The 21,362-nt window shown below is 45.9% G+C and overlaps 1 protein-coding gene across 1 annotated transcript; it reads left to right on the top strand.

Moving 5' to 3' along the window:
- Positions 1–1,736: 1,736 nt before the first annotated feature.
- Positions 1,737–17,623, top strand: SRP9 (signal recognition particle 9). The gene is made up of 3 exons (XM_002717477.6): positions 1,737–1,934; positions 9,867–9,935; positions 16,373–17,623. Exons 1-3 carry the CDS (start codon positions 1,863–1,865, stop codon positions 16,490–16,492), a joined length of 261 nt encoding a protein of 86 aa, XP_002717523.1. The 5' UTR covers positions 1,737–1,862; the 3' UTR covers positions 16,493–17,623.
- The last annotated feature ends 3,739 nt before the right edge of the window (positions 17,624–21,362 follow it).

Genomic DNA, 21,362 nt, shown 5'->3' with positions numbered 1-21,362 from the left:
ACCCCAAAAACCAATCATTTACCAAGTAAACCTTGAATTTTATCCCTCCATTCACAAACTAGTGCTGTAATCCAGCTCCATGGCTTCGTATGCCTGTAATACTGCACTGGCATCTTCAGGGGTCTCCCTGCCTCCAGGTGTAGACCACATTCATTTTTTTTTTTAAGATTTCTTTTATTTATTTATTTGAAAGAGTTACAGAGAGAGGTAGAGACAGAGAGAAAGGTCTTCCATCCGCTGGTTCACTCCCCCAGATGGCCGCAACGGCCGGAGTTGCGCCAGTCCGAAGCCAGGAGCTTCTTCTGGGTCTTCCACGTGGGCACAGGGGCCCAAGGACTTGGGCTGTCTTGTACTGCTTTCCCAGGCCACAGCAGAGAGCTGGATCAGAAGAGGAGCAGTCGGGACTTGAACCGGCACCCAAATGGGATGCTGGCACTTCAGGCCAGGGCCTTAATCCACTGCGCCACAGCGCTGGCCCCTCATTGGGTCTTTTTTTTTTTTTTTTTTTTTTTTTGAATGGCAGAGTTAGACAGTGAGAGAGAGAGAGAGACAGAGAGAAAGGACTTCCTTCCGTTGGTTCACTCCCCTAATGGCCGCTACAGCCGGCGCTGCACCAATCTGAAGCCAGGAGCCGGAAACTTCCTCCCGGTCTCCTACGTGGGTGCAGGGCCCAAGCACTTGGGCCATCCTCCGCTGCCCTCCCAGGCCACAGCAGAGAGCTAGACTGGAAGAGGAGCAACCAGGACAGAATCCGGCGCCACGACCGGGACTAGAACCCCGGGGTGCCGGCGCGGCAAGTGGAGGATTAGCCAAGTGAGCGACGGCGCCGGCCCCCTCATTGGATCTTGATGTGCCATTGCAGCCATAGAAAATGCAAACATGCTCGAAGCCCTACAGTGGATAGGAAAAACTAATTTATAGCAGCAGAAAGCACAGCCCTGCGGGCAGGGACATGGTTAGGGGAATCAAACACAAAGAAGCATGAGGGAGATGAAGAAATGTTCTATGCCTTGACTGTGGTATTGGGTATGTGGGTATATACCCAAGGGTACATACATGTACATTTATCAAAATACATCAAACTGAACACTAAAAGTCGGTGGGTTTTATAGTACATAAAACAAACCTGATGGGAGAAAGATAAGCTTCCATGTCACCCATTGCCTGGAGGACAAGGTTCTGATGTCTTACCCTGTCATGGTGATGAGAAACCTTTTGCCCTTGCTTCCTCTCCCCCCACCCCCGAACAACAGTCATATCAAGTGCACAGCAGACCTAACATGGGCCGAGAGGTGCTGCTTCTCTGGCCACCCGTTCACCTCTTTGAGCCTTCCCCAGGCCGGACCCGAAAGGGACCCGACTTGAACTATCATACAAAGGTTTCGGTTATACTCGTGTTACGTCTTCCCCTTCCTAAACTACGATGTACGTGTGACGGCTGGACCTCAGCTCCAATCTTATCTCAGGTGCGCGGAAGAGAGCCGCTCAATCTTTGTTGGAAGAACCTGGCTTTTATCCATCTGAGTCCAGCCTGGAGGGCCGCGGGACGGACGCTGCTCCTCCGCTACTACAGGGGGCGCTGTGGCGGCCGCCACCTGCCTCCCTGCTCCCCTCTGCTCTAGGTCAGCTCCCGAGCTCCACGGGCGGGACTCCGCCCCCTACCTGGTAGCATCCCTCCTGCCCATTGGGCGAGCCAGGTCGGGGCTGTCCAATGAGGAGAGGCGTTGGTGCGAGGCGGCGCCACCATCTTTGACGGCCGGGACTCCCGCATCGGTTAGCGGCCCCGGGAGTAGGTGGGTAGGCGGGCGCCGACTGCGGTCCCGCGGCCTTGCCTGTCTTCCCAGGACCCACCCCGGGCCACGATGCCTCAGTACCAGACATGGGAGGAGTTCAGCCGCGCGGCCGAAAAGCTCTACCTCGCTGACCCTATGAAGGTATTCACTGGCGCGTGGCTACCTGGGTCCGCCACCCTGTGCCCTGGTCAGGTTGTCCTCCCCGCCGTCCGCTCGTCCTCCGGAGCAGCTTTAGCACTCCCAGGAGGTGCCGGGATTGAGCAAAGGACGGGGCCCGCCAGGTCTGATTGTCCTGCTTTCTTCATCCCTGACCCTGTTGTCCAGTGAGGCCGTGTTAGGACGGTAGGGGTCATTTCAGCCCCAGACAGCTTGTGGCCGGCCTTGCCCGCCCCCAGCCCCTGAACTTCCCCTGCCTTCATAGGTTTACGTGTCTCTAGGTCAGGGCTCCTCCCTCTGCAGCTCGGCTTCCTGTCCCTTCGTTGTCTCGGTGCCTTCCTCCCTTACCGCCAAGGCTTGGGTGTTTTGTGTGTATAAAACAGTGGTGATGTTTTTCCTCCGTTACTCATTCTTAAAGATCCTAATTTGGAAGCACCTTGCCTTCACAGACCAGTAGTTCTTAATCTTTGGGGGGTGGGTGCAGTGGCCTTTTGAGAACATGCTGCTCCCTTTCCTCAGAAAAATACACTTATACAGAAAAGCAGACGGTTTTAGGGGGCTCGCTGACCCCTGAAATCCATCCATCGTCCCCACAAAACTTAAAGGAAGCGGATGCCAGAGGTTAACATTAATAAAAAGCAAAGGAATTTAGCATTGAGTCTTCCTCTTTGCCCCTCTCTTGAGCTTTTGTGTTTTTATCATCACATCTAGGAGTTATTTGAAGCAGCTCCTTGCTAATTAAAGCTAGTCTTTCTTTTTAGAGTTCAGCATTTTGGAAGGAACTTTCTACTACACATCTCAGACCTGTAGGTATGATGGTCTTCTTTTTTGACTATTGAAGCAAAGCCTGATGGAAAGGGATCATCAAGAGGGTGCACCTGACACACCGGGCGGGCATCTCAGTACAGAACTGAGAGCTGGTGTGGTGCCCTGGTGTTTTCTGTTGTAACTCAGTCATCTTTGTGCCCTGTGTATTCCCCATTCACATGTACCTGGACTCCCAGTACTGTTAGGTTCTGTGTGAGACACAAAGGGGAGATCCAGCCCAATTAGTAAGGAGTGGTGTTGTTGGGTGCTGTAGATGAACTGTCTTGTAAGTATGTCCATTTAAGAAGGAAGAAAACTAAAGGCATTTAATATATCTCCAGAAACTGGGACTCCTGGTTTTCTGTGTGAGGCCTTTAGTGATGATGAAATAGTGTGAACTATATTTTGTTTTTAAAGGTTTATTTGTTTGAAAGAGTTACAGAGAGAGGAGAGATCTTCTGTCTGCTGGTTCACTCCCCAAGTGGCCACAGTGGCTGGGACTGGGCCAGGCCGAAGCCAGGAACTAGGAGCTTTCTCCTGATCTCACGCTGGTGTAGGGGCCCAAGTACTTGAGTCATCTTCCACTGCTTTTCCTAGGCCATTAGCAGGGAGCTGGATGGGAAGTGGAGTTGCTGGGAGATGAACTGGTGCCCATGTGGGATGCTGATGTTGCAGGCGATGAGTTTACCTGCTTTGCCGCAATGCCGGCCCGGTGAACTGTGTTTTTAAAAGTCTGCAGTGGGCTGGTAACCTGTAACCCCAGTGCTTCATAGTGCTCACAGTGAGTATCAGTGAACTGCAGCATGCTATGCTGGTGTTATGATTGAAAATAGTCTTAGACGCATAGGATGACCCTGACGGTAACAAGAAGCTGTGAAACATGCTCACTCCCATTCATGAAACAGTACATGAGATAGTTCATTAGTTTCACTCAAAAATAGTTTTCATTTATAAAACACAGCTGAGGCCGGCACCACGGCTCAATAGGCTAATCCTCTGCCTTGCGGCGCCAGCACACCGGGTTCTAGTCCCGGTCAGGGAGCCGGATTCTCTCCTGGTTGCCCCTCTTCCAGGCCAGCTCTCTGCTGTGGCCAGGGAGTGCAGTGGAGGATGGCCCAGGTGTTTGGGCCCTGCACCCCATGGGAGACCAGGAGAAGCACCTGGCTCCTGCCTTCGGATTAGCGTGGTGCGCTGGCTGCAGCACACTGGCTGCGGTGGCCATTGGAGGGTGAACCAACGGCAAAGGAAGACCTTTCTCTCTGTCTCTCTCTCTCTCTCTCTCACTGTCCACTCTGCCTGTCAAAAAAAAAAAACAAAAACAAAAAAAAAACTGATGAATTAGATAATTTTGAAAGTGAATATTTTTAATATTTATTTATTTGAAAGGCACAGTTACAGAGAGGCAGAGGCAGAGAGAGACAGAAACATCTTCCATACACTGGTTCACTCCCCAAATGTCCACAACAGCCAGAGCTGCGCCGATCCGAAGCCAGGAGCCAGGAGCTTCTTCTGGGTCTCCTATGTGGGTACAGGGGCCATCTTCCACTGCCTTCCCAAGCCATAGCAGAGAGCTGGATTGGAAGTGAAGCAGTCGGGACTAGAACCAGCGTCCATATGGGATGCCGGCACTGCAGGACGCAGCTTTTCCCACTACGCCACAGCGCCAGCCCCCTGAAATTGAGTACTTTATGACCCTTTGATTTCTGACTACTCATTTTGGTCGGGCTTCTGTAGTTCACAGGTTGTTTATTTCTTCATGCAAGCAGTATACCATGAGAACATACAGGAATTTTGTCAAGAAGTACCCATCATACAGACTAAAAAATATTGGAAAAGACAATAAAAAATACAGAGTTCACATAAAGAGGAGCTATATTTTAAGTATTATATACTTTTTATTTATTATTTATTTGTTATTTCAGTGAGAGTGTGAGTTAGTTATCTTCTATCTACTGGGGCTGGGCCAGGCTGAAGCCTGAAATCAGGAACTCAAACTGGGTGTCCCATAGTGGTAGCAGGGACCCACCCAAGTAGTTGAGCCATCATCTGCTGTTTCCCAGGGTTCACATTAGCAGGAAGCGGAGAGCGGAGGCAGGACCAGATCCCAGGTGCTGTGATATGGGATGCTTGCATCCCAAGTGGTGGCTTAATTCGCTATGTCAAATTCCTGCCCCAAGAGTATGTTAAGAATGTGATGGTGCTATATAGAAAATGAAAAAATAGTAGAGCCTCACTATGAGCAGAGCGTGCCCACAGTAGACAAGCGGGGCACCTTTCAGCTCTACACCTAGACAGAATGGTGCAGTAACTAAAAACTTGCATCATGAGATTTTTTTTGATACCGGAGGAGATGAGGGATGAGGGAAACTACTTTCACTCTTATTGAGTGACAGGCATATTACAGATAGTGTTTGTATGTTGTAGGCATTTAACATTTTTATGTACATATATGTGGAATTTGTGTGAACAGTTACAGCAATCCATTGATGTAGATAAATAATCTTGGATACATGAAGTGCTTTGCTTAGACTCTGGGAGACAGCTGAAATTGAACCCAAGTCCATTCTGTTTCTACCAGAGCTAAAGAAAAAAATTTGTCAGGACTCTGGACTGCCTTCCAAAGTTCTGTCTTTTCTGTCCACCACATTATGCCTGTTGATTGTACTTCACATCTGTCCCCATTCCCCATTCTTCCTTGCATGACTCTTAGTTGAAGATGCTGTTACTGCTGGATTCTGGTAACCTCTTAGCTGTCTGCCTGCCTTTCTGGTCCCTTCTCCACACTCTTGCCACAACTGTCAAAAAAAAAAAAAAAACAACAACAGAATCTGTCTCCTGCTGAAAAACTGGTTTTTCTTGATTATTGGATAAGGTGCCAAATTGCAGTCCACGGTCTGACCCTCTAGTCTCTCTGGCTGTCTCCTATCATTTCTACCATCCTCCACTCTAACCTCATGAAACTGTAGGATTTATCAGTTTTGTTCAGAAAAGGTCTTCAGGCTTTCTCCTGCCTTCCCCTTAGATGGAAAAGGCATTATCATAGGCACCTGCCCTTTATTCTTTCCCTTGCCCTGTCTGAATTACCTCTCTGTAAGCATTTTTTTTTTTTATTTTTTTTATTTTATTTTACTTTTTTATTTTTTATTATTTTTTATTTTTTTATTTTTTTGACAGGCAGAGTGGACAGTGAGAGAGAGAGACAGAGAGAAAGGTCTTCCTTTGCCGTTGGTTCACCCTCCAATGGCCGCCGCGGCCGGCGCGCTGCGGCCGGCACACCGCGCTGATCCGATGGCAGGAGCCAGGAGCCAGGTGCTTTTCCTGGTCTCCCATGGGGTGCAGGGCCCAAGCACCTGGGCCATCCTCCACTGCACTCCCTGGCCACAGCAGAGGGCTGGCCTGGAAGAGGGGCAACCGGGACAGAATCCGGCGCCCCGACCGGGACTAGAACCCGGTGTGCCGGCGCCGCTAGGCGGAGGATTAGCCTAGTGAGCCGCGGCGCCGGCCTCTGTAAGCATTTTATCTGTGTTTACCTTTGTAGGACCTAACTCATTTTGCCTTGTATTTTGATTACTTTGATTGAGTTCAACACTCCCAACAGAAGAACCTTGATTTCTTTTTCACTTTTGACAACATTTTACATGATTGCTTAAGTACTCCCAAGTTTCAAAATGGACCCCCTTATAGTGTCATAGGATTTTTTTTTTTTTTTTTTTTGACAGGCAGAGTTAGACAGTGAGAGGAAAGGTCTTCCTTCTGTTGGTTCACCCCCCCAAATGGCCACTGTGGCCGGTGCTGTGCCGATCCGAAGCCAGGAGCCAGGTGCTTCTTCCTGATCTCCCATGCGGGTGCAAGGCCCAAGCACCTGGGCCATCCTCCACTGCCTTCCTGGGCCACAGCAGAGAGCTGGACTGGAAGAGGAGCAACTGGGACAGAACCCAGCGCCCCAACTGGGACTAGAACCCGGAGTACTGGCGCTGCAGGCAAAGGATTAGCCTAGTGAGCCACGGCGCCGGCTGATGTCATAGGCTTTTAAACTAGTTTCTCCTAGTGAGACTAGTGAATATTCTTTAAATAAAAGTTAAACTTTCATAGCTGTCATATTTAGTATTTTTTTTAGTTTTAGTTTATTTTTATTTCTAGATAACTGGATTTTTAAAAATATGTAAGGAGTGGGCATTGTGGTGCAGCAGGTTAAGGAGCTGCTTAAGATGTCATATTCGGGACTGGCACTGTGGTGCAGTAGGTTAACCCCCTGCCTGTGGCTCTGGCATCCCAAATTGGCTCTGGTGCTAGTCTTGGCTGCTCCTCTTCAATCCAGCTCTCTGCTATGGCCTGGGATAGCAGTAGAAGATGGCTCAAGCCCTTGGGCCCCTGCACCCGTGTGGGAGACCCAGAGGAAGTTCCTAGCTTCGGATTGGCCCAGCTCCGGCTATTGCAGCCATTTGGGGAGTGAACCAGTGGAAGGAAGACCAGTCTCTGAGGCAGCAGTTTTACCCACTACGCCACAGCGCCGGCTCTACTATGAACTATTTAAAGCCAGGATTATGTTTATGTACATCTCGTTCTAAAACCTGGACTGAGATTCACTGTAAAGTTCAATCTTACACTGAACTACATTTTCATTTTTCACCTATTTCTCCCAAACTACTGATTTTCTTTACATAGCTGAAATAAGTTTAGGTATCATATCACATTCAAACAAATACACTGTGATGCACCACAAGGCCAGCCCCCCTACAATTTATTTATTTATTTAATTTCTTTGAGATTTACTTATTTGTTTGAAAGTCAGTTACAGGGGTCGGCGCTGTGGTGAAGTAGGTTAATCCTCCTCCTGCAGCATGGGCATCCCACATGGGTGCCGGTTCTAGTCCCGGCTGCTCATCTTCTGATCCAGTTCTCTGCTACATCCTGGGAAAGCAGTGGAAGATTCCCCAAGCACTTGGGCCTCTGCACCCACGTGGGAGACCCGGAAGAAGCTCTTGGCTTCAGATTGGCCCAACTCTGGCCATTGTGGCCACTTGGGGAGAGAACCAGCGGATGGAAGACCTTTCCCTCTGTTTCTTCCTCTCACTGTATAATTCTGTGTGTCAAATAAATAAATCTTAAAAAAAAAAAAAAGGCAGAGAGAGGGAGAAATGGAAAATGAGAGAGGTCTTCCATCCACTGGTTCACTCCCTAGATGGCTACAATGGCTAGAACTGGACCAGGCCAAAGCCAGGGGCTTCATCCAGGTCTCCCATGTTGGTGGTAGGGGACCAAACACTTGGACCATCTTCATCTGTTTTTCCCAGGCCATTAGCAGGGAGCTGGATTGGAAGTGGATAGCCAGGACACAAACAGGAGCCCATAAGGGATGCCAGCATCACAGGAGGTAGCATTACCCACTATACCACAATATAGGCCCCTGTTTTTTGTTGTTGTGTTTGTTTGTTTTGAAAACAACTTATTTATTTGCAGTTAAAAGTGATGTACTGAAAATTCTCAAAACATACATTCTGGGAATGTCTGTGAGGCAATTTGATATTTTTTCTTTTTTTTTTTTTTAAGATTTATTTATTTATTTGAAAGGCAGAGTTTTAGAGAGGCAGAGAGAGAGAGAGAGAGAGGTCTTGCATCTACTAGTTCACTCCCCAGATGGCCACAATGGCCAAAGCCATGCTGATCCATAGCCAGGAGCCAAGAGCCAGGAGCTTCTTCCAGATCTCCCATGTTGGTGCAGAGGCCCGAGCACTTGGGGCATCTTCCACTGCTTTCCCAGGCCATAGCAGAGAGCTGGAGCAGAAGTAAAGCAGCCAGGACTCGAACTGGCACCCATATGGGATGCCAACATTGCAGCATCCCATTTACATTTACCTGCTGTGCCACAGCACTGCCCCAATTTAGTATTTCTTTTTTTTTTTTCTTTCTTTCTTTTTGACAGGCAGAGTGGACAGTGAGAGAGAGAGACAGAGAGAAAGGCCTTCCTTTTTGCCGTTGGTTCACCCTCCAATGTGGCCGGCGCATCGCGCTGATCCGAAGGCAGGAGCCAGGTGCTTCTCCTGGTCTCCCATCTGGTGCAGGGCCCAAGTACTTGGGCCATCCTCCACTGCACTCCCTGGCCACAGCAGAGAGCTGGCCTGGAAGAGGGGCAACCGGGACAGAATCCGGCACCCCGACCGGGACTAGAACCTGGTGTGCCGGCGCCGCAAGGCGCAGGATTAGCCTATTGAGCCACAGCGCCGGCCCCAATTTAGTATTTCTTAACAGTAAAAATACATATCAACACACCTAGACACAGAGGAGTGACAGGAAAAGAAGGTGGAAAATGAGCAGAAATGGTTAATTAAGTCCAGGAGACGGGGAGGTGTTATAGCAAAGTGGGTTACGCTGTTGTGAGGGATGCCCATGTTGCCCTATCAGGGTGCCTGGAGTTGAGTCCTGCCCGTTTCTGATCCAACTTCCTGCTAATGTACATCCTGGGAAGCAGTAGATCCCTGCCACCTGCAAAGGGTATCTGAATGAAGTTCCTGGCTGCTGGCTTTGGCCTGGCCTAGCCCAGCTGTTGTGGGCTTTTGAGGAGTGAGCTAGTGAATGGAAGATTTCTCTGTCTCTGCCTGTCACTCTGCCTTTCAAATAAAATAAATAAACCGTATATATACATGTGAAAGTCTAGGGGAGAACATTTGGTGAAAGTAGTTAAGACCCTGCCTGGGAGGCCAGCATCCCATGTCTGACAGACTGATTCACATTCCAGCTTCTCTTCATTGCCTTTCTTAGGACGATTGTTCGGTGCAGCAGTTAAGACATGGCTTGGACACTCACATCCCACGTCAGAGTGCCTGGGGATGAGTCCTGGCCCTACTTCTGATTCCAGCTTCCTGCTGATGCAACCCCTGGGAGGCAGTGATGCCGGCTCAGTTGGTTGAGTCTCTGCCACCCATGTGGGAGATTGAGTTCCTGGCTTCTAAAGCTTCACCCAGGCCCGTCAAGATAAGTTTATAGTAAAGATACCTTTAGCTGTTTGGGATGTTTATCCTAAAAGGATCCTTTTCAGCCCACCTGAAGACCATACTATTTATGGGAAATGTCATCTACCTTCACTGATGCTAATTTGTATTTTTATTTCAGGCACGTGTGGTTCTGAAATATAGGCATTCTGATGGGAGTTTGTGTATTAAAGTAACAGATGATTTAGTTGTAAGTATACATTTTGATTTGTTGCATACTTTAATATTTGTTAAAATCATTTGTGTTGAATTAGAATTTGTACAGATTATCCATTAGTATGCTTATTTTGCATTTCATTCCAAGATGAAGAACCTCATTCTAGAGGCTGCTTTGACAGACATCCAGGAAATAATTTGTCTCATTAATGCAGCACGGAAAGTGCAGTTTAGTGACAGCTATCTTCAGAGTTGGAGGAGGAGCAATGTGTAGACCAAAACCAGATGTCAGGGATTAAAGGGCTCCTTCTTGGTGTATGAGAAGGGAAGGATGCTACGTGAACGTGAGCTGTAGACTGTATTGTTGTGTCTCTTCTCATCTGCCCACTCTTGTTGCTTCTTCTTGTCCCGTTCATGCCTTGACCCTCTGCCTTCTGGTTTCTGCATGCTCTTTTCCATGGAAACAGCGCTTGGTGGTGCTCATACACCCTTAATTTTCTTTCTTTTTCTTGTTTATTTTAAGATCTCTTTATTTACTTGACAGGCAGAGTGTCAGAGAAAGGGAGAGACAGAGAGATTTCTTCCATTTGCTGGTTCACTCCCCAAATGGCCACAATGGGCTTGGACCGGGCTGAAGCCAGAAGTCCAGAATTCCATCTGGGTCTTCCACATGGGTGGTAGGGGCACAAGCACTTGGGCCATCTTCCCCTGCTTTCCCAGGCATGTGAGCAGGAAACTATCAGAAGTAGAGTAGACAGAATGCAAACCGACACTCATGATTATTTTGGCACTTGTGGCTCCATTTCGTCTATTTTTTATTTTTGTTTCATTATTTGCTGATTATTTCCTTGATGTGCCCCATACATATTCGTTTCTTCAGGATTCTGTCCTTGGTTGTCTTGTCATACCACATTGGGAGCAGTCCATTCGCGTCCATTGTGGCCTGCATCTTTGTCTACTTGCGTGTTTATGTGTTGAGCTCATATTTTCCTGGACTTCCTGACTTGCTCTGAGTTGAGCATTCTTACCTCACCTGCTGCTCGAGGTTGGCCTGTCCTGAGTGGCGCTTACCCTTGCTTCTCAATTTGACCCCTTCTGCGCAGTCACGCACCTCATCAGAAACCTGGGCATGTGCCTTCCTTTCCCTCATTCTCATGTCCACTATTCCTTCCTTTGAAAAACTGATCCCCTGATACTCCACAACTACACTTGCTGGGCATTTGGAATGACTGATTTGGCCGCCTTCCTGTCATTGCCTGTCATGAACTGTCTGTCCTCTCCATCTCTCTCTCTTCTTTTTAAGATTTCATTTATTTGAAAGGCAGCAGAAATGTATAGAGAGGTCTTCCATCCGCTGGTTCACTCCCCAAATGGCCACAATAGCCAGGGCTGGGCCAGGCTCAAGCCAGGAGCCAGGAGCTTCTTCTGGGTCTCTTAATGCAAGTGCGGGTACCCACGTACATGAACCATTTTCTGCTGCTTTCCCAGGCACATTAGCAGGGAGCTGGATAGGAACCACATCAGAATGGAATTGTCGCAGGCAGTGGCTTAACCTGCTGTACCACAATGCTAGCCCTCACCTTCGCTCTTTTAAGTTTAGGATTGCATCAGTTGCCTTGACTGTTTGCTAGTCTCCTAACTCTGTCCCTGCTTCCAGTCCCTCCCTCCAACATGCGGCCAAGAGTGATTTCTAAAAGTACAGATTTGCATAAAAGCCTATAAATGCCACCTTCATAGCCCCTCCAGTTCCTGTGTTTTCCATTTTACTTAAGAGCTCCTTTATTATGCTGCTCTGTTGAGGCCTCTGTGCTTTGGAAAGTTGTTTTTCTCCTCTGTGTATTGAGTCCTGCACCACCCCAATGTGGCAGCGCGGGAGGATTGCTTCTTCTCTTAATTTTCTTTTTAGCTCTTTTGTGCTGTATCACAGTTCTTTCATCTCATGTATTTTCTTAATAGACTGCGAGCTTCAAGACAATATAGATGCATCAGTATTACTCTTACCTGTATGTTAAAAATAGATTAATTCTTTTAAAACTTTTGTACTATGTGATTTTAAGGATTCCTTTTTTTTTTTTTTTTAAAGATTTATTTATTTATTTGAAAGTCAGAGTTACACAGAGAAGGACAGGCAGAGAGAGAGTTCTTCCATCCACTGGTTCACTCCCCGAGTGGCCGTAATGGCCGGAGCTGCACCAATCTGAAGTCAGGAGCCAGGAGCTTCTTCCAGGTCTCCCACTCTGGAGCAAGGGTCCTAGGACTTGGGCCATCTTCCACTGCTTTCCCAGGCTGGATCAGAAGTAGAGTAGCCAGGACTAGAACCGGTGCCCATATGAGATGCCGGCGCTGCAGGCAGAGGATTAACCTACTGTGCCATGGCACCGGCCCCAAGGATTCCATTTTAACGTTGCATGGAGTCAGGCCTTTTAATGATTTTTTGTCTTATGAGAGCCAGTCCAATTGAATGAAGTAACTGAAAATGTGAAATAAAGGAGAGAAAATTGAGGTGTGATGTGTTACACGTAGATTCAGAAGATCTGATTCCTAGTATTTTGGCTTTGGAAAAGCTTAGGCCAACTGTTGCCCTTTAGGGGGTCAGTTTCCTCATCTGTAAGGTGCTGTAGGGGTGGTCTGCTTACCTGTGTGGGTTGTTGTGAACCCTAAGAAACATGTGGAAGTACCTAGTATTAGTGCTTGTTCTGTGGTAGGTTTAATAAATGGAACTGGGAACATTTTTAATTGTGATTGTCAGAGTGGTTAGTTTGACCTGCTGAAGAGAAGCCAGTGCCTTCTGTTTTTAGAAGGGGTGGGGTGGGGGGTGTAGAATTAATTTGAATACAAAAAGCTTTATCTCCAAGTGATAATCCCCTACCCTATAATGATTCAGCATAGTATCCATGTCAAGCTTGTTCTAAATCACTTTTAAAAACTGTACTTTTGAGCCTTCGCTGTGGCTCAATAGACTAATCCTCCACCTTGCGGCGCCAGCACACCTGGTTCTAGTCCTGGTCGGGGTGCCAGATTCTGTCCCGGTTGCCCCTCTTCCAGGCCAGCTCTCTGCTGTGGCCCAGGAGTATAGTGGAGGAAGGCCCAAATGCTTGGGCCCTGCACCCCATGGGAGACCAGGAGAAGCACCTGGCTCCTGCCTTCGGATCAGCGCGATGCGCCGGCCACATTGGAGGGTGAACCAACGGCAAAAAAGGAAGACCTTTCTCTCTGTCTCTCTCTCTCACTGTCCACTCTGCCGTTCAAAAAAAAAAAACAATAAAAATAAAATAAAATAAAATAAAATAAAAAATAAAGAAAAAAAAGAAAAAGAAAACTGTACTTTGGAGCTATTTTATTATAAAAAGTTGTTGTTCCTGAACTGAAAATTCATGTTTACTTCATTTTTTAGCTTGACCTTCTAGTAAATCTTTAGCTTCAGTGATTTTGGCTGCTATAAAAGGAGATCCTCCCTTGTCTGGTTTAAGAGCATAATTCATCAGTGCGTACCTCTTATTTTTCCTTTATTGACAGTAGGGCTTAACACCTAGGTTTTGTTTTGTTTTTTGGACAGGCCGAGTTACAAAGAGACAGAGAGAAAGGTCTTCCTTCCATTGGTTCACCCCCCAAATGGCTGCTATGGCCGGCACACTGCGCCAATCTGAAGCCAGGAGCCAGGAGTTTCCTCCTGGTTTCCCACGCGGGTGCAAGGCCCAAGTACTTGAGCCATCCTCCACTGCCTTACTGGGCCACAGCAGAGAGCTGGACTGGAAGAGGAGCAACCAGGACAGAATCCGGCGCCCCAACTGGGACTAGAACCCGGTGTGCCGGCGCAGTAGGCAAAGGATTATCCTTGTGAGCTGTGGCGCCAGCCAACACCTAGTATTAACACTGCTTCTTGTTTTATCATTTTGGGTTCAGATCTACCTCTGTAATAGCTGCCATTGAAGGTGCATTTTGGTAGACTTTGAAAAATTTGTTTTCCTTGAGGCTCCATATATCATGCCTTTCAAATAAATAAATAAATCTTAAAAAAACAAAACAAGAGTTGCAGAGAGGCGGGGTGGGGTGGGGGTCTTCCATCCTCTGGTTCACTCCCCAGTTGGCCATAACAGCTAGAGCTGGGCTGATCCGAAGCCAGGAACCAGGAGCTTCTTCAGGTCTCTCACGTGGGTGCAGGGGCTGACCCCCAGTTCATTTTTTAAATAGCCATGATTGCCAGGGCTTAGCCAGGCTGAAGTCAACAGCCAGGAGCTTCATTCAGGTCTCCCAAGTGGGTGGCAGGAACCCAAGTACTTGGCCTGTCATCTGCCTCCCAGGTCCATTAGCAGAAAGCTGGGCTAGAAGCAGAGGAGCTGGGACTTGATCCTAGACACTCCAGTAATGGGATGTGGGCATCCCAAGTGATGGCTTAATCTGCTGTATCACAATGCCTGCCCCTAAACTTATCTTTTAATTCTATTTTTGAATCACTCTTGGGATTTTTTTCTAAAGATTTGTTTATTTATTTGATAAATATATATGGCAGAGTGATAGGGCCAAGCAGAGATTTTCTACCTGTTGGTTCATTCCCCATTGGGCCGAAGCCAGGAGCCAGCATCACATCCCCATGTGAGTAGCAGGGATCAGGCACTTGGGCCATCTGCCACTGCTTCTCCCGATGAGCAGGGAGCTGGACTGGAAGTGAAGCTCCCAGGACTTGGACTGGTGCTCCTGTATGGCATGCCAGTATCACAGGTGCATTGCTGTGGCAGCCCTTCCTCAGGTCTCTGCCCCCCCCCCCCCCAAACTATTGAGAATTAATCCACATCTAGAAAAGACCAAAGATGCAGTCAGACCATCTTCCTACAAAGGCAATTTTTGAATCAACCCCAGAAGTTTATGAATCTGTTTTCTGATGACTCAAAAGTTTGTTTTCTTCACTTTTTTTTTTTTTTTTTTTTAAAGATTTATTTATTCCTTTGAGAAGTAGAGTTAGGGAGAGACAGAGAAAGAGGTCTTCCATCCTCTGGTTTACTTCCCAAGTGGCCGCAATGGCCAGAGCTGAGCCAGTCCAAAGCCAGGAGCCAGGAGCTTCTTCAGGGTTTCCCACACAAGTGCAGGGGCCCAAGTACTTGGGACATCTTCTACTGCTTTCCCAGGCCATAAGCAGAGAGTTGGATTGGAAGAAGAGCAGCCAGAACAAGGACCAGTGCCCATATGCGATACCATAATTTTATCTGACCCCTTGACTAATGCCTAATGTCTTCCACAAACCTAAAGTCTTTTGTTAGAAACTGTAGTGGAAAATTACATATAGTCTCTTGCAGCTCATATATGCACTAAAATGTGAATGATAGAGATTAGTGTGGTCTCTTTACAAGATTGCCACATAAAATTTATATATGGAGAAAAAAAAATTTAAATGACTTAAGGGCTGAACGAATTCAGATTAGTTGGGCATGATAAGGTTGAATTCTAAGTTATATAAGTTGATGACTGTTATTATAGGATTGTTCATTCCTATTGCTTAAAACTCATGTGAACCATTAAAATAGGCTAAAGAAAATTGACCTTACTACAAAATGAGAAAAAGGCCTACCTGCTTGAAGTCAGTATTTTTGAAGATTCTAGAATAAATGATTTCATAACCAACCATAAGCAGAAGTCTTTTTTTTTTTTTTTAAGAGATTGATTTATTTGAAAGGCAGAGTTAGAGAGGGAGACAGGGGAGAGAGGGAGAGAAATATCTTCAATTGATGGTTTACTCCAAATGACTGCAACGGACAGGGCTGAATCAGGCCGAAGCCAGGAACCCCAACCAGGTCTCCCATGTGAGTGGCAGGAGCCCAAGCACTTGGGCCATCTTCTCCTGCTTTCCCAGGCGCATTAGGGAGCTGGATCAGAAATGGAGCAACTGAGACTCGAACTTTCACTCATATTGGAGGCCAGTGTTGCAGGTGGCGTCTCAAACTACTGTGCCACAAAGCCAGCCCCCGTAAGCAGATCTTTAGTATCTATCTAATGAATTTAACTGGAATTTATTAGCATGAAAGAATTTGATTAAAACCTTTAGGAAGTTGAAATTGAACCTATCATTAACACCCCCCCCCCCAACTTCACAAATAGAGAAGGGGATCCTAAAATTTCTTTGCTTTTTTCCAACATAACTCAGTTACTTGTGACCAGATCACAAGGAGAAAATAATCTGCTTTTTAGTCTTGAGTTCTCATCAGCCCTCAGCAGGATTTAATGTATTACTTAGCTGGTTGTTTTTGAGAGCTTCTGATAGAGTTGGTCCAGTCTTTTGTCCACAGCAATAGCGTGTAAAATCCTGTACATAAGGAATAGAATGGCTGGAGGCTTGGAAACTTGAGTGCAGTTTCCAGTAGGACCTCCAGAGAGAATAGAGCAAACAATGGAAGGAAAGGCTTGAATGTTCATTCATTTGTGTTTCCTACACTGTCAATATTTAGTTTTACCTAATGTGTACTTTTAAAATTTCAACAGTGTTTGGTATACAGAACGGACCAAGCTCAAGATGTGAAGAAGATTGAGAAATTCCACAGTCAACTAATGCGACTCATGGTAGCCAAGGAATCCCGCAGTGTTGCCATGGAAACAGACTAAATGGTTTGAAATGAAGACTGTCGTGTTCTTTGGAAGTAAATATCTTGGATTTGAGAAAGTGTTGGGGCAGAAAACACTTTATGTAATAACTAAATGTGGGCTATTCAAAGACAAGAGAGCATTTTTTGTACTTTTTTTTTAGTGTTTATTTGAGAGCGCTATGAAGGTAAATACTTTCAATTAGAAAGCCTTTATTTATTTTTGGAAATTGAACAAGAAATGCATCTATCTTAGAAACTTGCAGATTATTTGATGTTGGGCAACATATATAATTATTTCCCTGGTAAATTTGTATGACTAATTTTAAAATGAAATATCAAGAAAAGCAAGTTCTTCCTTACACTTAGTTCTTCTGTCTTTAAAAGAGAATTAAATGTAACCTTTTTGCTGGATCATTATATTTCTTTAGGAGCATACAGTTTGTGCTGTTGATGACCAATAGATATAAAATACAGTATCTGGAATTAACTATACACAATAGTATACCCGATTATGTAGTGTATTTCGGTTATATCTAGAACTAATTTTGAGTAAGATATATGCTTTAACCTTAATCTTTCCATATTGAAACTATTATTTTTGAATGTAAGGGATTTGAGTATCATCATCAGCTTATTAAGCTGTGACTTTGAATCCTGTTTTCAGTAATCGAAAGCAGCAGCAGTTGTTGGAATGCATGGATAGAATGAGAATCACTATAATGGACTGAAACCACCATGTTACAGAAGTATTTACTACATGTTTCCCATCTATAGTTTCTCAGAAGGGCTAAGGATTATTTGAACTATTGAATCTTTGCATACCTCTGTGACACCTCTACCCGTTTTCTCTCCTCACTTAACCAAAGTGTTGAGCATGACTCACAACTGTTATGTTCTCCAGTAAGCCAGAAGTCTGATATTATTTGATGTTTACCTTATATCTATAACCTGGTGTTACCACCTAAATGTAATGTTCATGTGTTGATTCTTCAAGAGTGAAACAAGGCACTCCATTGCAATATTTTTTGTAGAGATAATGTTGATCCACATTTTAGTATGGAAAATTCCATTGGCCAATATGAATTTTGGCATGTTTCAGAGAGGTTGGTAAATAAAATATAAGTACATATTGTTTCTGTTGAAATTTTAACTACTGGAGAATCACTGTTTTATTGCTTGGGATGTGCTGTGTTCATTTAATCTGAAAGTACATTTTTTTTTGTTAGTTTCATTTCTCAGTATTTTTATTGCATAAATTTTCTGAGCTGTATGTTGATGGCAGGATTGTTTTCCTGAATTAGAAAAGTAACATTGAATAGTATTGAGTTTTTTTGGTTTTAGGTTCCTGTCTACCACCACTGAATTTATTGAGGGGGTACTTTTTGTCCCCTCATTTACAGCTTTTTTGCTTGTTTTTGTTACTTAGTTTGCAAAGATAGACATCTTCCATCTGCTGGTTTACTCCCTAAATGCCCACAACAGCCAAGGCTGGGTCAGACCAAAGCCAGATCTACCACATGGGTAACAGAGACCCTGCTCCTTGAGCCATTACCTGCTGCCTCCCAGAGCTTGAATTAGGAGCAATAGCAGTCCTCACACCCAGACACTCCAAAATATGATGCAGGCATCCCAAACAGTCTTACCTGCTGCACCAGATGCCTGCCTTACAGCGTCCGTTTCTGAGTACTGCTTTACAGAGTGACTTGGAAGGGAGGGATTGGTGTTTGGGCTCTTTGAGTCTTTGCAACTTACAGCAGAGTGCTTCAGAACAGATTAGGTTACCAAGTCAGACTGCTCAGGTTGTAATCTTGGTTCTACTGTTTTCTAATTATTTTTCATTTTTTAAAAGATTTTACTTATTTATTTGAGAGGCAAAGTTAGAGAGAGAGGGAGTGACAGAGAGAAGGATCTTCCATCCATTGGTTCCATTCCCAAATGGCTGCAACAGCTGTAGCCAAACTGATCCGAAGCCAGGAGCTTCTGGATCTCCCATGTGAGTGCAGGGGCCCAAGGACTTGGACCATCTTCCACTGCTTTCCCAGGCCATAAGCAGAGAGCTAGATTGGAAGAAGAGCAGCTGAAACACAAACCATCGCCTATATGGGATGCCAGCGCAGCAGACAGAGGCTTAGCCTACTATCCCACAGCGCCAGCCCCCCCTGTTTTCTTTTTTCCTCCTTCCCTCTGTCCCTCCCCGCCTCCCTCCCTGCCTGCCTGCCTGCCTCCTTCCCTCCCTTCTTTCCTTCCTTCCTTTTATTTATTTGTTTGTTTGTTTGAAAGACAGAGTTACAGAGAGAGAGGTGGAGATAGAGAGAGGTCTTCCGTCCATTGATTCAGTCCCCAATTGGCTGCAACGGCTGGAGCTGCGCTGATCTGAAGCCAGGAGCCAGGTGCTTCTTCCCAGTGTCCCAGGTGGGTGCAGGGGCCCAAGCACTTGGGCCATCTTCTGCTTTCCCAGGCCACAGCACAGAGCTGGATTGGAAGAGGAGCAGCCAGGACTAGAACCAGCACCCAAATGGGATGCTGGCGCTGCAGGTAGAAGATTAACCTACTATGCCATGGTGCTGGCCCCTAACTATTTTCTTATACAAGGTTCTCTTTCTTTTCTTTTACTTTTCTTTTATTTTTTTAAATCTTATTTAGGGGCCAAAGTTGTGGTACAGCATGTTAAGTTGCCATTTGGGACAGCAACCTCCCATATCAGAGGCTGGTTCAAATCCTGGCTGCTGCGCTCTTCTGATCCAGCTTGCTACTAATGCTCCTGGGAAGATAGCAGAAGATGGCCCACATACTTAGACCCCTGCTATCTAGATTGGAGACCCAGATAGAATTCCTGGCTCCTGGCTGTGGCCTGGCCCATACCTGGCTGTTGTGACCATTTGGGGAGTGAACCAGCAGATGGACGATCTCTTTCTGTCTCTTCTCTCTCTGTCACTCTGTCTTTCAGTAAATAAATCTTTTAAAAAGTGTTTATTTGAGATTCAGAAAGGGGATCTTGCATCCTAGGAACCCAGCCCACTTGAGCCCTCACTGCTGCCTCTAGGGCCTACATTACCAGGAAGCTGAAATCAGCCAGAATTGGGTATGGAACCCAGGTGCTCTGATTTGGGACATAGGCATCCCAACCAACATTTCAACTGCTATGCTAAATGCCTGCCCCTAGAAAAGGTACTTGTCTTTTTTTTTTTTTTTTTAATTTTTATTTATTTATTTATTTTTATTTTTTTTGACAGGCAGAGTGGACAGTGAGAGAGAGAGACAGAGAGAAAGGTCTTCCTTTGCCGTTGGTTCACCCTCCAATGGCCGCCGCGGCCGGCGCGCTGCGGCCGGCGCACCGTGCTGATCCGATGGCAGGAGCCAGGAGCCAGGTGCTTTTCCTGGTCTCCCATGGGGTGCAGGGCCCAAGCACCTGGACCATCCTCCACTGCACTCCCTGGCCGCAGCAGAGGGCTGGCCTGGAAGAGGGGCAACCGGGACAGAATCCGGCGCCCCAACTGGGACTAGAACCCGGCGTGCCGGCACCGCTAGGCGGAGGATTAGCCTAGTGAGCCGCGGCGCCGGCCAGAAAAGGTACTTTTCTAAGCCTTCATTTTCTTCTCTGGAAATTGGGCTAACAATAGTACCTTCCTTTTAGGACTGCTAAGATTAAACAGCATGATCCATTTTAAGATTTTAGCACAGTGCCCAGAAGATAGTAAAGCGCAATTAAAAAAAAATAGCTATGACTGTTACTACTATTGTTCTGGTTACTGTTTTTCAGGTATAAGGTATAAGTAACTCTTACATTTTCTCAAATCCATACCCAGACACAATCATAATGAAACTGAAAACTGAGCCGGCGCCGCGGCTCAATAGGCTAATCCTCCACCTAGCGGCGCCGGCACACCGGGTGCTAGTCCCGGTCGGGGCACCAGATTCTGTCCCGGTTGCCCCTCTTCCAGGCTAGCTCTCTGCTGTGGCCCGGGAGTGCAGTGGAGGATGGCCCAAGTCCTTGGGCCCTGCACCCCATGGGAGACCAGGAGAAGCACCTGGCTCCTTGCTTCGGATCAGTGCAATGCACCGGCTGCAGCGTGCCAGCCGTTGCGGCCATTGGAGGGTGAACCAACAGCAAAAAAGGAAGACCTTTCTCTCTGTCTCTCTCTCTCACTGTCTACTCTGCCTGTCAAAAATAATAATAATAATAATAATAATAAAACTGAAATAATCTTGAAAGCTACCAAAGAGAATCAACATATTACCCATAAGAAAATGATGATTTGAATGACTACTATCAGAAATTGTGATGGCCAGAAAGAAGTGGCACAACAATTCTAAAATGCTGAAAGAGCTGTCACAATTCTACATCCAGTGGAGATGGCCTTCAGTAATGAAACTGAAGTAAAGCCGTCTGCTGAGGAAGAAAAGTCAAGAGAATTCGTCACCAGTAGACATTATCTAAAGAGAATTAATTATGCCACAAGGAAACTTGGAACATTCAGAAATGAGAAATGATAGAAATGGTAATGATCTGGGTTAAAAGAATAGACTGTTCTCTTGTTCCTAAAATATGTTTAAGACACCAACATAAAGGGGGAAGGTAAAGGAGCCTACATGATAATAAATTTCACATATTCCACTTGAATTGCAGAATATTCCAGGTAGACTTAAGTATGTACAAGAGTATTCAAAGGATTTATAGAGAATGGAATTAAAAGATGATTTTATGCAAAAAACTTGGAAGCCATGCATAGTTTTGACAAAATACACATTTTTTGTGAGCTTTTTGAAGACCCACCCATATAAATGGATTTCAAAGTGTTTTTGCACCAAAATAATCTTGTCTTTTAATTCCATCTTCACAAATTGAAATGTTTAAATCCCTGAACCACTAAAGAATATGCAAAGAAATA

Source organism: Oryctolagus cuniculus, chromosome 13 (genome assembly GCF_051225735.1).
Source record: "Oryctolagus cuniculus isolate XC-2025 breed Fujian yellow rabbit chromosome 13, ASM5122573v1, whole genome shotgun sequence".
Lineage (NCBI taxonomy): Eukaryota > Metazoa > Chordata > Mammalia > Lagomorpha > Leporidae > Oryctolagus > Oryctolagus cuniculus.
Note: the sequence above shows the minus strand (reverse complement) of the source record. Positions and strands in the feature narration are given on the sequence as shown.

Coding starts and splice junctions, on each gene's coding strand:
- SRP9 (XM_002717477.6), top strand. CDS start 1,863: ATGCCTCAGTACCAGACATGGGAGGAGTTCAGCCGCGCGGCCGAAAAG. Junction 1,935..9,866: donor ACCTCGCTGACCCTATGAAG/GTATTCACTGGC, acceptor TTTTTATTTCAG/GCACGTGTGGTTCTGAAATA. Junction 9,936..16,372: donor AAGTAACAGATGATTTAGTT/GTAAGTATACAT, acceptor AAATTTCAACAG/TGTTTGGTATACAGAACGGA.